The sequence below is a fragment of the Balaenoptera physalus genome (assembly GCF_965194825.1).
Source record: "Balaenoptera physalus genome assembly, chromosome: X".
NCBI classification, from domain to species: domain Eukaryota; kingdom Metazoa; phylum Chordata; class Mammalia; order Artiodactyla; family Balaenopteridae; genus Balaenoptera; species Balaenoptera physalus.
The window spans coordinates 34,461,910-34,475,707 of NC_138903.1; the positions used below are offsets into that span (position 1 = coordinate 34,461,910).

General features: G+C 38.4%; 1 protein-coding gene across 18 annotated transcripts in view; it reads left to right on the plus strand.

Annotated features, from left to right (window-relative positions):
• SYTL5 (synaptotagmin like 5) overlaps nt 1-13,798 on the plus strand; it is a 292,517-nt gene that overhangs the window by 136,104 nt on the left and 142,615 nt on the right. For all 18 annotated transcript variants that reach the window (XM_082446446.1, XM_082446445.1, XM_082446458.1 and 15 more), the window contains one exon: nt 3,398-3,607. In XM_082446446.1, coding sequence (XP_082302572.1) covers nt 3,398-3,607 — 210 coding nt within the window. The remainder of the gene's footprint in view (nt 1-3,397; nt 3,608-13,798) is intronic.

The window sequence follows — 13,798 nt, forward strand, 5'->3', positions numbered from 1 at the left end:
TTTCTTGTAGACAGCATATATAAGGGTCTTGTTTTTGTATCCATTCAACCTGTGTCTTTTGGTTGGAGCATTTAATCCATTTACATTCAAGGTGATTATCAATATGTATGTTCCTATTACCATTTTCTTAATTGATTTGGTTTTGTTTTTGTTGGTCTTTTTCTTCTCTTGTGTTTCCCGCTTAGAGAAGTTCCTTTAGCATTTGTTGTAAAGCTGGTTTGGTGGTGCTGAATTCTTGTAGCTTTTAGTTGTCTGTAAAGCTTTTGATTTCTCCATCGAAGCTGAATGAGATCCTTGCTGGGTAGAGTAATCTTGCTTGTAGGTTTTTCCCTTTCATCACTTCAAATATGTCCTGCCACTCCCTTCTGGCTTGCACAGTTTCTGCTGAAAGATCAGCTGTTAACCTTATGGGGATTCCCTTGTATGTTATTTGTTGCTTTTCCCTTGCTGCTTTTAATACTTTTTCTTTGTATTTAATTTTTGATAGCTTGTTTAAAATGTGTGTTGGCGTGTTTCTCTTTGGCTTAACCTTTATGGGACTCTCTGTGCTTCCTGGACTTGATTGACTATTTCCTTTCCCATGTTAAGGATGTTTTCAACTATAATCTCTTCAAATGTTTTGTCAAACTCTGTCTTTTGCTCTTCTTCTTCTAGGAACCCTGTAATTTGAATGTTGGTGGGTTTAATGTTGTCCCAGTGATCTCTGAGATGTCCTCAATTCTTTTCATTCTTTTTTATTTATTCTGCTCCCGGCAGTTATTTCTACCATTTTTTTCTCCCAGTTCACTTATCCATTGTTCTGCCTCAGTTATTCTGCGATTGATTCCTCCTAGAGTATTTTTAATTTCAATTATTATGTTGTTCATCACTGTTTGTTTCCTCTTTCGTTCTTGTAGATCCTTGTTAAACGTTTCTTGTATTTTCTCCATTCTGTTTCTGAGATTTTGGATCATCTTTACTATCGTTACTCTGAATTCTTTTTCAAGTGGGTTGCCTATTTCATCTTCATTTATTTGGTCTTGTAGGTTTTTACCTTGCTCCTTCATCTGTAGCATATTTTTTTGTCGTTTCTTTTTTTTTTTAATGGGTGGGGCTGTTTTCCTGTTACTGGTTGTTTGGCCTGAGGCGTCCAGCACTGGAGTTTGCAGGCAGTTGGATAGAGCCGGGTCTTGGTGCTGAGATGAGGACCTCCGGGAGACCTCACTCCAATTAATATTCCCTGGGGTCTGAGGTTCTTTGCTAGTCCAGTGGTTTGGACTCAGAGCTCCTACCACAGGAGCTCAGGCCTGATGTCCAGCCTGGGAACCAAGATCCTGCAGGCCGTGTGGCATGGCAAAAAAAAGAAAAAAAAGAAAAAAGGAGCAATACAATAACAAAGAATAAAAAACAAAATAAAATTAGAAAGATAAAAAATATATCAGGAAAAATTAAAATATAATTGAAACAACTGCAACAAGGTAAAATAAAACCACAACAGAAAGCAGAAAAGAAAAACAAAAAAAGGGGAACAAGCCAAAAGGAGCAGAACAATAACAAAGTATAAAGAATAAAATAAAATTAGAAAAATAAAAGATTTATTAGAAAAAATAAAAATATAAAGGTATCAACAAGGTAAAACAGAACTCTAATCTAAAAGAGGAAAAACGGGGGAAAAAAAAAAGCCTTGGCTATGGGGGGCGGAGTTTAGGTGGGAGGTGGAACTTAGGCAGGGGTGGGGTCTAGGGTGGGGCGGGGCCTACATGGGGGTGGGTGGGGTGACGTTTGAGCATGAGGCAGGGCCTAGACTCAGGACCACAGCCAGAAAAGGCCTTGTGGGCGGAGCCTAGGCAGGGCAAAGTTCAAGTGTGGGGCGGGGCCTCTGCTTAGGACCTGTGGGGAAGGGGAGAGGCAGCACGTGGAAAGGAGCGCCTCTGGAGTGTGGAGTTCCCGAGTTTGGAGGTAGGGCCCTGAGTGAGGGTGTGTGGGTTGGGTTTAGGCTCAGCGCGTTGGAAGGGGTCTCTGAGTGTAGAGGTAGGGCTCTGGGTGGGGGTGTAGGGGCGGGGCTTGGGCTCTGCACGGCAGGAGGGAGGATCCAGAGGGCAGAGGATTAGGCCCTGGGGCCCAACGGGCTCCCTGGTGCCTAAGTGGATAGGGAAAGCACTGGCTGCATTCCCTTCCGTTCCTCCACTCCCCCCCCCCACCACGTTCCCTTCTGTTCTCCCCCTTCCCCGCTGGACCCCTAAGCTGTGAGTGGATCCCACTGCGTGTAGGAACTCCTCCCCTCCCCCAGCCACCCCTCAGGGGTTCCAGACCTGGAGGTCCGGCCTTTACTTTTGCTCCCCCTTCCCTCCCTCCCACTCCCTCAGGACCTGCGCGGCTGGAGGGGGCCTCAGTGGGCAGAGGATCAGGCCCAGGATCTCAGCAGGTTCCTGGGGACCCAAGTGGGCAGGAGAACCTGGCCATGCTCCCTTTTGATCCTCTGCCCTCCCAGTGGTCCCCCAATTTCCCCTTTCGGGCGTGGCATCCCTTCCCCTCCCCCAGCCACCCCTCAGGGGCGCTGGTCTTGTCCTGCCTCCACTTCTCTTCCCCCCTCACTCCCCCCCACTCCCCACATCCTACATGGTAGCTGGGGGGTTCCTCCCATCCCCTTAGGTGTCCGTGGTCCCCCACTGGTGCCTGCGAGGTGCCCTAGTTGTGCGGAGATGCAAATTCCGCATCCTCCTAGTGCACCATCTTCTCATTTAATCTTAAAAACAGTCCCAGTAGAATGTTATTACTCCCAGTTTAGAACTGAAGAGACTGAAGTTGAGTGGGTAAATCATTGTTTAAGGTTGAACAACTAATTCCTGATGGAACCTGTATTCAAAGAGAGATATATCTGATAGCAGGGCCCCCAGGTCAGTGGAAATTGTTGGAAACCCTCACATGCTAAGCAGAAGCATTTCAACCTGAAATGATGGACAGTGTCTTTGCAGCAAACTCTTCATTGGCTCACTTAAGGAAAGTACCCATGTTGCCAAGCTTGATTTCACACTCTTGCCTCATGTAATATATCTAGGCAAGGGGAGAACATGGTATTGTACATGCCTGTAGACTGGGGTTGTGTTCCCATGTTATGGTATCAAGGATACCCTGGAGAAGATAGAGTAGAATGTAAATAAATACTAATAGCAAAATAGTAGTGCTAGTGGAAGACGTCAAAAGTAAAACAGAAACATTATGTTTTTCCACTACTGAGATCAAAGGATTATTGATTCTGGAGAGAGAAATTGTGTTTTTTGAGTCATTTGACTCTAACTCCTTGATTCTTTCAAATATTCTTCCCAATGAAAACATCCCTTAAATGAAGATAGCTCTGCTCCTCTGGTTTGTTTTTGGTTTTGTTTTTTAAATGATTTTTTTTTTTCTCTTCTTCCAGGAAGCTGAAAAATGAACTCTTGGAAGCAAAACGTAGAAGTGGGAAGACTCAGCAAGAGACCAGCAGGGTCTGTGCTCACTGTCAGCGAAACCTGGGCTTGATATTCGACCGCGGAGACCCGTGCCAGGCCTGCTCACTCAGGGTGTGCGGCCAGTGCCGGGTCTCAGGCCTTGATGGCAGCTGGCGGTGCACCGTCTGTGCCAAAGTCGCGTGAGTTTCTTGCCTTTGTGTGGAAAGTCAGTTTTGATGACTGAAGGGTTTGGAGTGGGGAAAGCAAGAAGGAAGAAGAGTATTTAAAAGGTAGGGATAGAGAGTAGAATTAAAAGTGTAGCCCAGCCACAGGCTCAGCACTGCCTTGGCAGGGTGTGATGTGTGTGTGTGAGAGAGAGAGAGAGGGACAAACAGACAAAGACGGAACAATATGTTTATTATTTAAAACTATAAAACACAGTACAACTGGAAGCCTCACAGAACATGGTCTCTTGCTGCATCTGAAAACCACCCTCTGGCTTTCTTAGAGCCACACTTGGCTCCACGTGGCTTCTCAGAAGGTACAGACAGTTGCCCTTGAGACATTCTTAGACGTTTGGGGTGACTGGCAAGATGAGTATGAAATATCCAGCCTGCTCTTCACATCAGCTGAAGTAGCCCCTGAATTTCCTCCCAACCTAGTTCTTGCAAAAGGGTGAAGGGAGACAGCTTTATCATTCGCCTCCATGTTTAGCCTGCGGGAGTGTCATGGCTGTGGGTTTCACTCTGCCAGCCAGGGTGCAAATCAAGAGTCATTGTTTTCTAAGTTCAGTTAAACTGGAGTCCAAGCACGATAAGGTCTCTACTACTCCTTGGGCATGCCAAACTCCATCCTTTTAAGAAATCTGACCCTGGATCAACTGGTATGTTTTCTCCCTCCCAAGGTCCCTTCATCTCTTCTGCTCTGGATGGTACCTAATAATCTCATCTCAAGGCAACTCCATGTTGACCTCTCTTTCCTGTGGTTGAGGTCGGGGATGCTGGCATCACATCAGGTTTACCTGGTTTGGTTGAGTTTGGTTTATCTTCTATCCTCACTAACTCATTCTCTTATAGGAGTTAAGAGGCTATCTTAGGAGGAAAAGTGAATAGTTTAGTAGTAAGAGTGAATGACCTTCATTTCCAATTTCTCTGAATGAGGACGACTGTGTTCTTTTGAGGTCTCCTGTGTTCACCGATTGCATTATTTAACCAATGTTATTTCTCCTGTACTTTTTCATAAAATTGATCATCAATTGAGCAATTCATACTATGTTTCCACACTACATTGAGATAAGCAGCTCTAAAGAAATGAACCATTTAAGTTATCTCATTACTTTCTTTGGATACATTACTTTGATTTACCTAAGCAACCATCTTCAGTTCTTTGTCTCGCATAAATTCCTCTTCATACTGGCCTCTTAGTCATTGGCAAACATCATTTACCAGATCTGGGGGAATAAGCACTGATGGAATCATTGACATATGTGTTGCAACGTAGCTTTTGTTGATATTGGTATTCTTTTTCTAAACTGAGTTTAGTCATCTGCAAATCAAGATGCAAAAATAATCCTGGGTACCTTCCTGTTTTTCCCATGAAATCAAAGTATTTACTTTGGATATTTCTCCATATACATATACAGAAAAGTATCAGTAATGCACTTTGCTTTCTACTTAAAAGAAACATGATACATCTGTGACTCATGTAAGTAATGCAAAAGTTGCTCCTTTAGACCCTGGACTCTTCCTAGCAAATTCGTTTCTGTGTGGGATAATGCTTTCTCCAATTCTGCTTCCCTTTACTTGGCATGTGAGAGTTGGATATAAAGGTTCTTCCAGTATAGTCAAATAATGAGTTATAGAGGAAATAATTAATGGACAGCATTTCCTCAATTATAGTTTTGCTTGTATACAATTTTGCAAGAGCATTTGTCCCTCTCCGCCCTTAGCGACCACTAGAGGACAACAAATCAAATTAACAAGAAGCAAATGAATAGAAAGAGGAAAACTTGGAAAGAGGCTAGCATCCTTTCTGTTTATGAATAAAAAACATGCACATGGCTTTTTTTAAAAACTAGAGTTAACTTACACAAAAGGGCACAAAGGACAAGTGTACAACAGGATTTCTCAGTTTCAACATCACTGATATTTTGGGCAATATGATTCTTTGTGGAGGAGGGAGGGGCTGTCCTGTGTACTCTAAGATGTGTAGCAGCATCCCTGGCCTCTACCCGCTAGACGCCAGTAGCACTCCGCCCTTTTCCAGCGGTAACAATGAAAAGTTCCTCCAGGCATTGCCAAATGTCCCCTGAAGAGCAAAAGTCACTTGGGGTTGAGAAGCAGTGGTGTACAGCTTTGCAAATTATCACAATTTCTGTGTAACTATCATTCAGGTGAAGAAATAGAACATTACTAACACCCCAGAAGCCTTTCTTCTTCCTCCTCCCAATCACTAGTCCCTTCTTATTCCCCAGGTATAAATACTATCCTGCTAACACCATAGATTAACTTTGACTTTTTTATATTTTATATACATTGACTCATACAGGGTGTGTTTGTTTGTTTCTAAGTACTTTTGGTCAGCAGTATGTTTGTGAGGTATCCATTTTTGTTGCATTTGGCAGTTGTCTACTTATTTTCACTGTTTTATAACTTATAGGTTGTGCCAGGTTTTCCTCTCACTAGCAATGCCTGGAAGTTGATTACTTTATATTTTTACCAACCCTGTTTTTTGTTTTTCTATTTTCATAATTTTGTTGGGTGTGTAGTAGATTACTTTGCATTTTTCTTTATTACTATTGAGAATGAAGATATTTTCATATGTTTATTGACCATTTGAACATCCTTTTTTGTGAAGTACTAGTTCAGGTCTCTTTTTTTCTATTAGATTGTCAGTCTTCTGTTGACTAGTGTGAAGGAGTTCTTTATATATCCTGCATACAAACAGTGTTGGTTCCTTGTGTTGGAGATATTTTTTCCCAACTTCTGATTTGCCTTTTTGTTCTCTTACTGGTGTCATTGATTAACAGAAATCTCTAAGCTTTCGTAATTCAATTTGTTCATCTTTTCCTATATGAGATTAGTGGGATTTTTTTTTTCTGTGTTCTGTTTAAAAAAAACAAAACAAAACTTTTTCTAACTCCCAAATGATGAAAATATTCTCCCGTGTGATCTTCTGTAATTGTTATTGTTTTAGCTTTTATCTTTACACTTACAATCTACTTGGAACTGATTTTTGTATATGCTGTTAGTTAGGGATTCATTTTCATATTTTAATATGGGTATCTACTTGACCCAGCACCATTCACTGAAGATTATTTTTTCACTGCTCTACAGTGTTAACCTTCACAAATCAAATATCATTTCTGAACACTCTATTATGCCTAACATTGTGCCGATGGCACGTTATTTTCATTATTGTAGCTTTATAATAAAATTTTATATCCAGTAGACTTCCTACTTTTTTGTTTTTGTTCAAAACGTCCTGGGTATTATTGGCCTCTGGTATTTTCAAATATGTTTTAGAATCAGCTTTCCAGAAAACAAGTCCTACTGGCATTTTTATAGGGACTGCATTACATCAGTACTTTTGGAGAGAATTGATATCTTTCCGTATTTAGTCTCTCAATCAACAAACACTATGTGCCCCTTCATTTATTTGCCTTTAATTTCTCTCAATAATATTTTATAGTTTTCCTGGTCTTATACATTATTATATTTATTCCAAGTATTTGATTTTTATGTTATTGTAAATAGTATGCTTTTAAAATTTTTATTTTCTAATTGTTGTTGATATGTAGAAATACAAATTGATTTGGGTAGTCTAATCTGTATCCAGAAATCTTGTTAAATTCACTTCTTAATTATAACAGTTTCTGTGGTGCCTTTCAGATTTTATTTCTGCACAATTATACTATCTTTTCTAATACTTATATCTTTTTTCTTGCCATATTGTATATTTTCAATTTTATTCGTTTCTTCCTTGCTCTTTCTTTTCTTTTACTTTCTTTGAATTTAATTTATTTTTGATTAACAGTTTTTTGATTCAGATATTTAGATACTTGATTTTCCAGCCTTTGTTCTTTTATGGCATGTACATTTAATGATATGAATTTCCCTGTTTTCACTGCTTTAGCTGCATCCCACATATATCAGTTATTTTTATGATATTCATTTCATTCTTTCTATTTGCTAATTTCCATCATCATCTTTTTCTTTAACTATGAATTATTTATGATTGTCTTGCTTAATTTATAATTTCCTAGAGATTTTCTGTATCCCTTTTTGATACTGAATTCTAGCTTAATTCCACTGTGGTCAGAGAACACACTCTGTGTGGTTTCAGTATTTGAAATTTGGCCCAGAATATGGTCAGTTTTGTTAAATATTTCCTATTTCCTTGAAAGAAAATGAATTCTGCAGGATTGATTTGAGTATCCCAGTTATGTCTTTTAATGATGTTTGTTAATTGTGTTGTCCAGATCTTCCATATCCCTACTGATTTTTTCATCTACATATTCTGTCTGATATTGAGAGAAATATATACTAACCTCTCTCAATAATGATTGTGGATTTTCTATTTTTCCTTTTAGTTTGATAATATTTGCTTTATATATGTTGAAGTTAGAGTCTTGAGTGCTTAAATATTTAGAATAATGAGATTTTACACATGTACAGAAACCTTTATAATTATGAAAAATCTTTCCTTATCTCTAGTTATGATTTTTTTCCTTGAAGTTTACTTTGTAATTAGTATGGCTGCAATAGCTATCTTTGGTTAGTGTATGTTTGGTAAACCCTCTTTATTCTTTACTTTCAACCTCTCTGTTTCCTTATGTTTAAGGTGTGTCTCTTGTAAGCAGCATATAATTGCATGCACATGTTTTACATCTAGTCTGACATTTGTTGTCATTTAATTAGTATATATGTTCCATGTGTAGTAATGAAATAACTCGCATATTTTACTTAAAATCTGCCTCCCATTTACTCATTCTCTCTTTGTCCCATCTATTCTGTTCTTTTATCTCTACTTATTTGCCTTCATTTAGGTTGTCTAAGTATTTTTCTATTTATCTCCTCTAATATCTATACATTTTTTTATCACTCATCTAAAGATTACTCTAGAGATTACAACATACATTCTTGACTTGTTAAAATCTAATATTAATTAGTACTTTTGGTACTTCCAAGACAGTACCAGGACCTTAAGACTCTTTAATTCCCTTTACTCCCCTCCTAGTGCTATTGTATATTTTAAATATCTGTGTGTCTATCTATATCTGTGCACACACATATACACACGTATGTATTTATACTTATAGATATATATAGCTTTTCCTAGTCCATTCAGGCAGCTGTAACAGAACACCATAGACTGGGTGGCTTTTAAACAGCAGCCATTTATTTTTCGTAGTCCTGGAGACTGGGAAGTTTCAGATCAGGGTTCTTGAAGATTTGTTGTCTGGTGAGGGTCTGCTTTCTGGTTCATAGCTATAGTCTCACTGTGTCCTCACATGGCAGAAAGGGCAAGGGAGCTCTCTGGGGTCTCTTTTATAAGGGGAGCAATCACCTCCCAAAGGCTCCACCTCCAAATACCATCACATTGGGAGTTATGTTTCAACATATGAATTGTGGGGGGGATACATTCAGTCTATAACATACTTAATCCCACAAGATATTATTATTTTGTAGTCAGTATTCACTTAAATTTACTACGTAGTTTCCCTTCTTGTTGCTCTATATTCTTTATTACTACATCTCTGTGTTTCTATCTGGAATAATTTTCTTTCTGCCTAAAGGGTAACCTTTAGCATTTCCTTTAGTGTAAGTTCTCCTAGTGATAAATACTCTCAAGTTTTGTTTTTCTTAGCGTGGCTTTATTTCACTCAGTTCCAAACATGTTTTTGCCAGCTTATTCAATTCTTGGTTAAAAGTTGTTAACTTTCAGTAATTTGAAGATATTATTCCGTTGGCTTCTGGTTTCCAGTGTTTCTGTTAAAAAATCAGATGTCAATATACTGTTGCTCCTTTGAAGGTAATGATATTTTTTTTTCAATTACTTTTAATATTTTCCCCTTTTCCATTGGATTTTTAACAGTTACTATACCATACCTAGGTGTGATTTTCTTTGTATTTATCCATCTTGGAGCCTTAGTCCCTGAGAGAGCGGATCTCTTTTTGGATCACATTTATTCCTAGGGAAGAGTCCTACAAGGTCTCAAAATATACCTATTAGGTAAGAGAGGCGATTGATTTTATATATTATAAATAGTGGAAATAAGAACACTAAGAGGTTAGCATGTGTGTTAGTAGAGTCGGATTGAATAAGTATCAAAGTTTGTCTGTTTGTTTTTCCACCCAGCTCTTTTCCCACCAGACTCTGCCAAGGTGAGGTTTTCCATTTCAGGGCAGTGAAGAAAGGAAGTGGGATTTTAACAAATGACTGACCTTCCAATTGCAGGGTCTGAGGACTTAAGGAATTTCTCAATAACTATTTCTTCAATTCTTATACAGTACTATTTTATTTGATCCCTAGTATTTAATCATTTCCATTTTTTATTCCGTTACTGTTTACCTCTTCCCTACACCCTGGACCCTCATTTGCTCAGACAACAGTAACTAGGGACTGTGGCTCATGGGCCTTTCAATCAATCAGGAGTTGCCTCAAGCTTCCGTATGGGGAGAGTAATTTTGTCTTTAATTTCTAAATGCCAGTTGTCATTACTGAAACATTCTTTTCAATGCAAGACCCAAGGGGCTTGTGTATTCATGCATTGCTAATTGAAAGTTTTGCCATCAACTCATCTGCTAGTCAGTATGGATGGTAACTGCGGGTCTAATTCACACAAAATTTCCCCTAAATCTCGTCAGATCACCATTAGGTTATATATAGAGAGAGAAACTTTTAATGTGTTAAGTCAATGGAATTTGCAAGTTGTTCGTTATGGAAGTTAGCCTACCCAAACTAACATAACCCCTTCTTGTGTTTTTTCCCCTTAATATTTATATGCTGTATACTTTACTTATCTTGTTTATTATCTTTCTTCCTCCACTAGAATATAAGCTTCATAACCATGAGGGCAGGGTTTTTTATCTATAATGTTCAATGAGGTAGTTCTAGTGCCTAAAAGAATCCCTATAGCAGGTACTCAATGAATATTTGTTAAATGATTAGATGGATGGATGAATTAGCAAATGAATGGATAAATGAATGAATGAATAAATGACAGGGTCCCACTTAAAGCATGTCAGGCTTAAGCAAGTTATGGAGCAAATGTGGTTTTCTTCTGTCAGGAGCATGGAATTAAAATACACACACACACACACACACACACGAGAGACGTGCCAAATACATTTGCCCTCTGAACAGAGTAAATTTCCAGCTGTCACTGAAAGATATAAGACAAGTTGTTGTCAGAAGGGTGTAAGAATAAATAATAACAAATTGAAGGTTCTGTGTCCTCCTTAGGAGATGTTAATGCATCAATACAGAACTTCTGAATCACTTGTACTTCTTTTATTGGTATAACAATAACTTAATAAACCCAACTATCCACTTATCCAATTGATCTATCCTTTGACCCATCCTTCCATCCTTCCTGCAACATTTATTGATAACCTGTTGGTATACTAGGGGATAAGGATACAAAGATGAATAAAACATGGAATACCCTCAGTGGTTTCATAGTCTAAGGAGGAAGATGAGTTTATTACATTATTGTCTCAAAGTAGAGGAAGAAACAGAGCTCTCATTGTCTGGTTCTTACACCTCTTTGACAACAACAATTTATAGTTGTAGCATCTGTGACAGCTGGACATTTACATGATGAGTGTTTAACTTGATATAAACAAAATCCCTCCTCATTTTTAAAGCTGAAAACAGAGACAATTATTTCTTCAATATTCCAGCTATGAGTCTATGTGATCTCAGAGAGTATCTGTCAGTGTTGGAAGTATCTTGTTTGCTATTCATGGAGTGGTTTTCAAAAAGGAAGTGTGAATGATATTTTATTGGCAGTGAACCTCCTTTATTTGTTGTGAGAGAATGCTGCAGCGCCAGTGGGCTGTCTCCATGTTCAATAGACCATAAAATTGAAATTCCCACCCTGACCTCTAAGAGATGAAATGAGTCAGAGAGTGACTCATTCTCTAATCAGTTGGAAACACAGCCTTTATTGTCATTTACCTTGGATTGGATAAAAGTAAAGAGATTTTATTGCTGTAGCACTGAAAACGATTACAGCAAGGGCTGATAGAGGGAGGCTCCGTCTTACAATGGGCTGAGCAACCCTTGACATTTTCTCCAGCCCCTTCTGGTTTTAACAAGTTGGTTGCTGTTGGTCTAGTTTTAAAAGTAACTCTGTAGAAACAGAATGAAAGGGACCCCGACACAGCCAGTTAGTTCATGTTGCTATCTTAATGAGACCTACAAAATTCCACATGATTATGTTAGCTGAGGCAGTTGCCACGCAACACAAAGACAGTCATAATGATCATTTTTCCTAATTAGCACCTCAGTTGAACTCAGAAAGACCCCTAAGATAAAAGTGATGTGACAGAGAGCCCAAAAATGAAATAGTTCTAATATGATGTTGATGAGCTGATCTTATTTATATTCATGCCATGTGGTGACATTTCATGCTGCTGTATGTCCTTGTGAAAGTCTTTGTAATTTAAAAGGAGGAACCTGGTGGTTGTGTTTTTGATGAATTGGTAGTGATTACTGCAAATAGATGAAATATAACTGAAATAGATGAAATATTAGTCTCTGTCAGTAACTTAAAAGACGATAGTACCAATGGTTGGAACATATACACAGAGAGTGCAGGAGGGAATATATAGTGCTCTGTTATGAGGAAGAGAAATACAGCTTCTGACATCTGGAAACTGATCTGACATTTACATGTGGGCCTTGATGTTGTTATAATCTTTTCTAAGCATAGACCAAAACAAGGTGACTGGTCAAGCCACAAAGTATCAGACATCCCCCTCTCTTGGCTAATGTGAATTTCCTGCTACCTCCTTACCAATTACAGCTTTAGCCTTCTTCTAGTTGGCCCATCTTCTTGATAAAACTTAAGATGCCAATCACAGCGTTGTCCCCGCTTCCTGACATCACCTAATCTAGAGCAAATCCCTGTTGCCTTGAATTCTCCCCATAATTACCTAACATAACCCAAAATTCTATATTAAATCCTTTCAAACGCCCTCTTACTGAGACTTCCTGTGGTTCTTCATGGCATGTGTTTTTCTTCATTGCAATGAACAAAAATCTTAACTTGTTCAACTTGTTCTTGGCGATCTTTTGGTCTCATGGGTATTGGCAGTTGCCACATAGTCATTTCAAAATCAATCCTAGTTTAACAAATTTCTATAATCTAGTTACAAGGGAAAGATTCCCATCAGAGTAATCCCACACTGACCCACAGATTTTGGGGGTGGTAAGAAGCTGTTTTGAGCGCCTTGGCATGCTATTTTCAGTCACTTATTAATCATGTACAAGAGCCCTCCCCTTTTTTTAGAATGCTCTGTTCAGAGTGGCATGGACATATATACACTACCAAACGTAAAATAGATAGCTAGTGGGAAGCAGCCACATAGCACAGGGAGATCAGCTCGGTGGTTTGTGACCCCCTAGAGGGGTGGGATAGGAAGGGTGGGAGGGAGGGAGATGCAAGAGGGAAGAGATATGGGAACATATGTGTATGTATAACTGATTCACTTTGTTATAAAGCAGAAACTAACACACCATTGTAAAGCAATTATACTCCAATAAAGATGTTAAAAAAAAAACAACAAAAAAAACAAAAACAAAAAACAAACAAAAAAAAAGAATGCTCTGTTCAGTGTGGTTTAGTATCTTAATACCTACATAAACTAGAGGGATTTTTTTTTTTAATATGGAAGTGTCACACATATCAGGACACTCTACATGTGCTGTTTAGAGAATAATAAAAAGAGTATCTGTGTATTCAGCACCCAGTTTAAGAATGAGAGCATTCTTGTTTTGCATTTTTTATTCCCTTGCTTTACTTTATGGTTTTACTATCTACTTGGATATATCCCTAAGTAATATATTTTCTAATTTTTCATTTTTGAATTCTATAGAAATGGAAATCATACTGTGTGTATTCTTTGTGACTCTTTTAGCTCAACATTTTTTTGTGAAATCTATCCATGTTTATGTGAATACCATTCCGTTCATCTTCACTGTTGTATCATTCTATAATGTATCTGTTTTCTTGTTGATGGAGTTTTTTGTTGTTTTAGTTTATGATGTTACAAAAAAATGCTGCTATGACATTCTTGTACATATGGCCTAACAAACATGTACAAGAGTTTCCTTGGGTAAGGTTTTTAAAACTGAGTTGTGACCTATTGGCGGGTCATGGC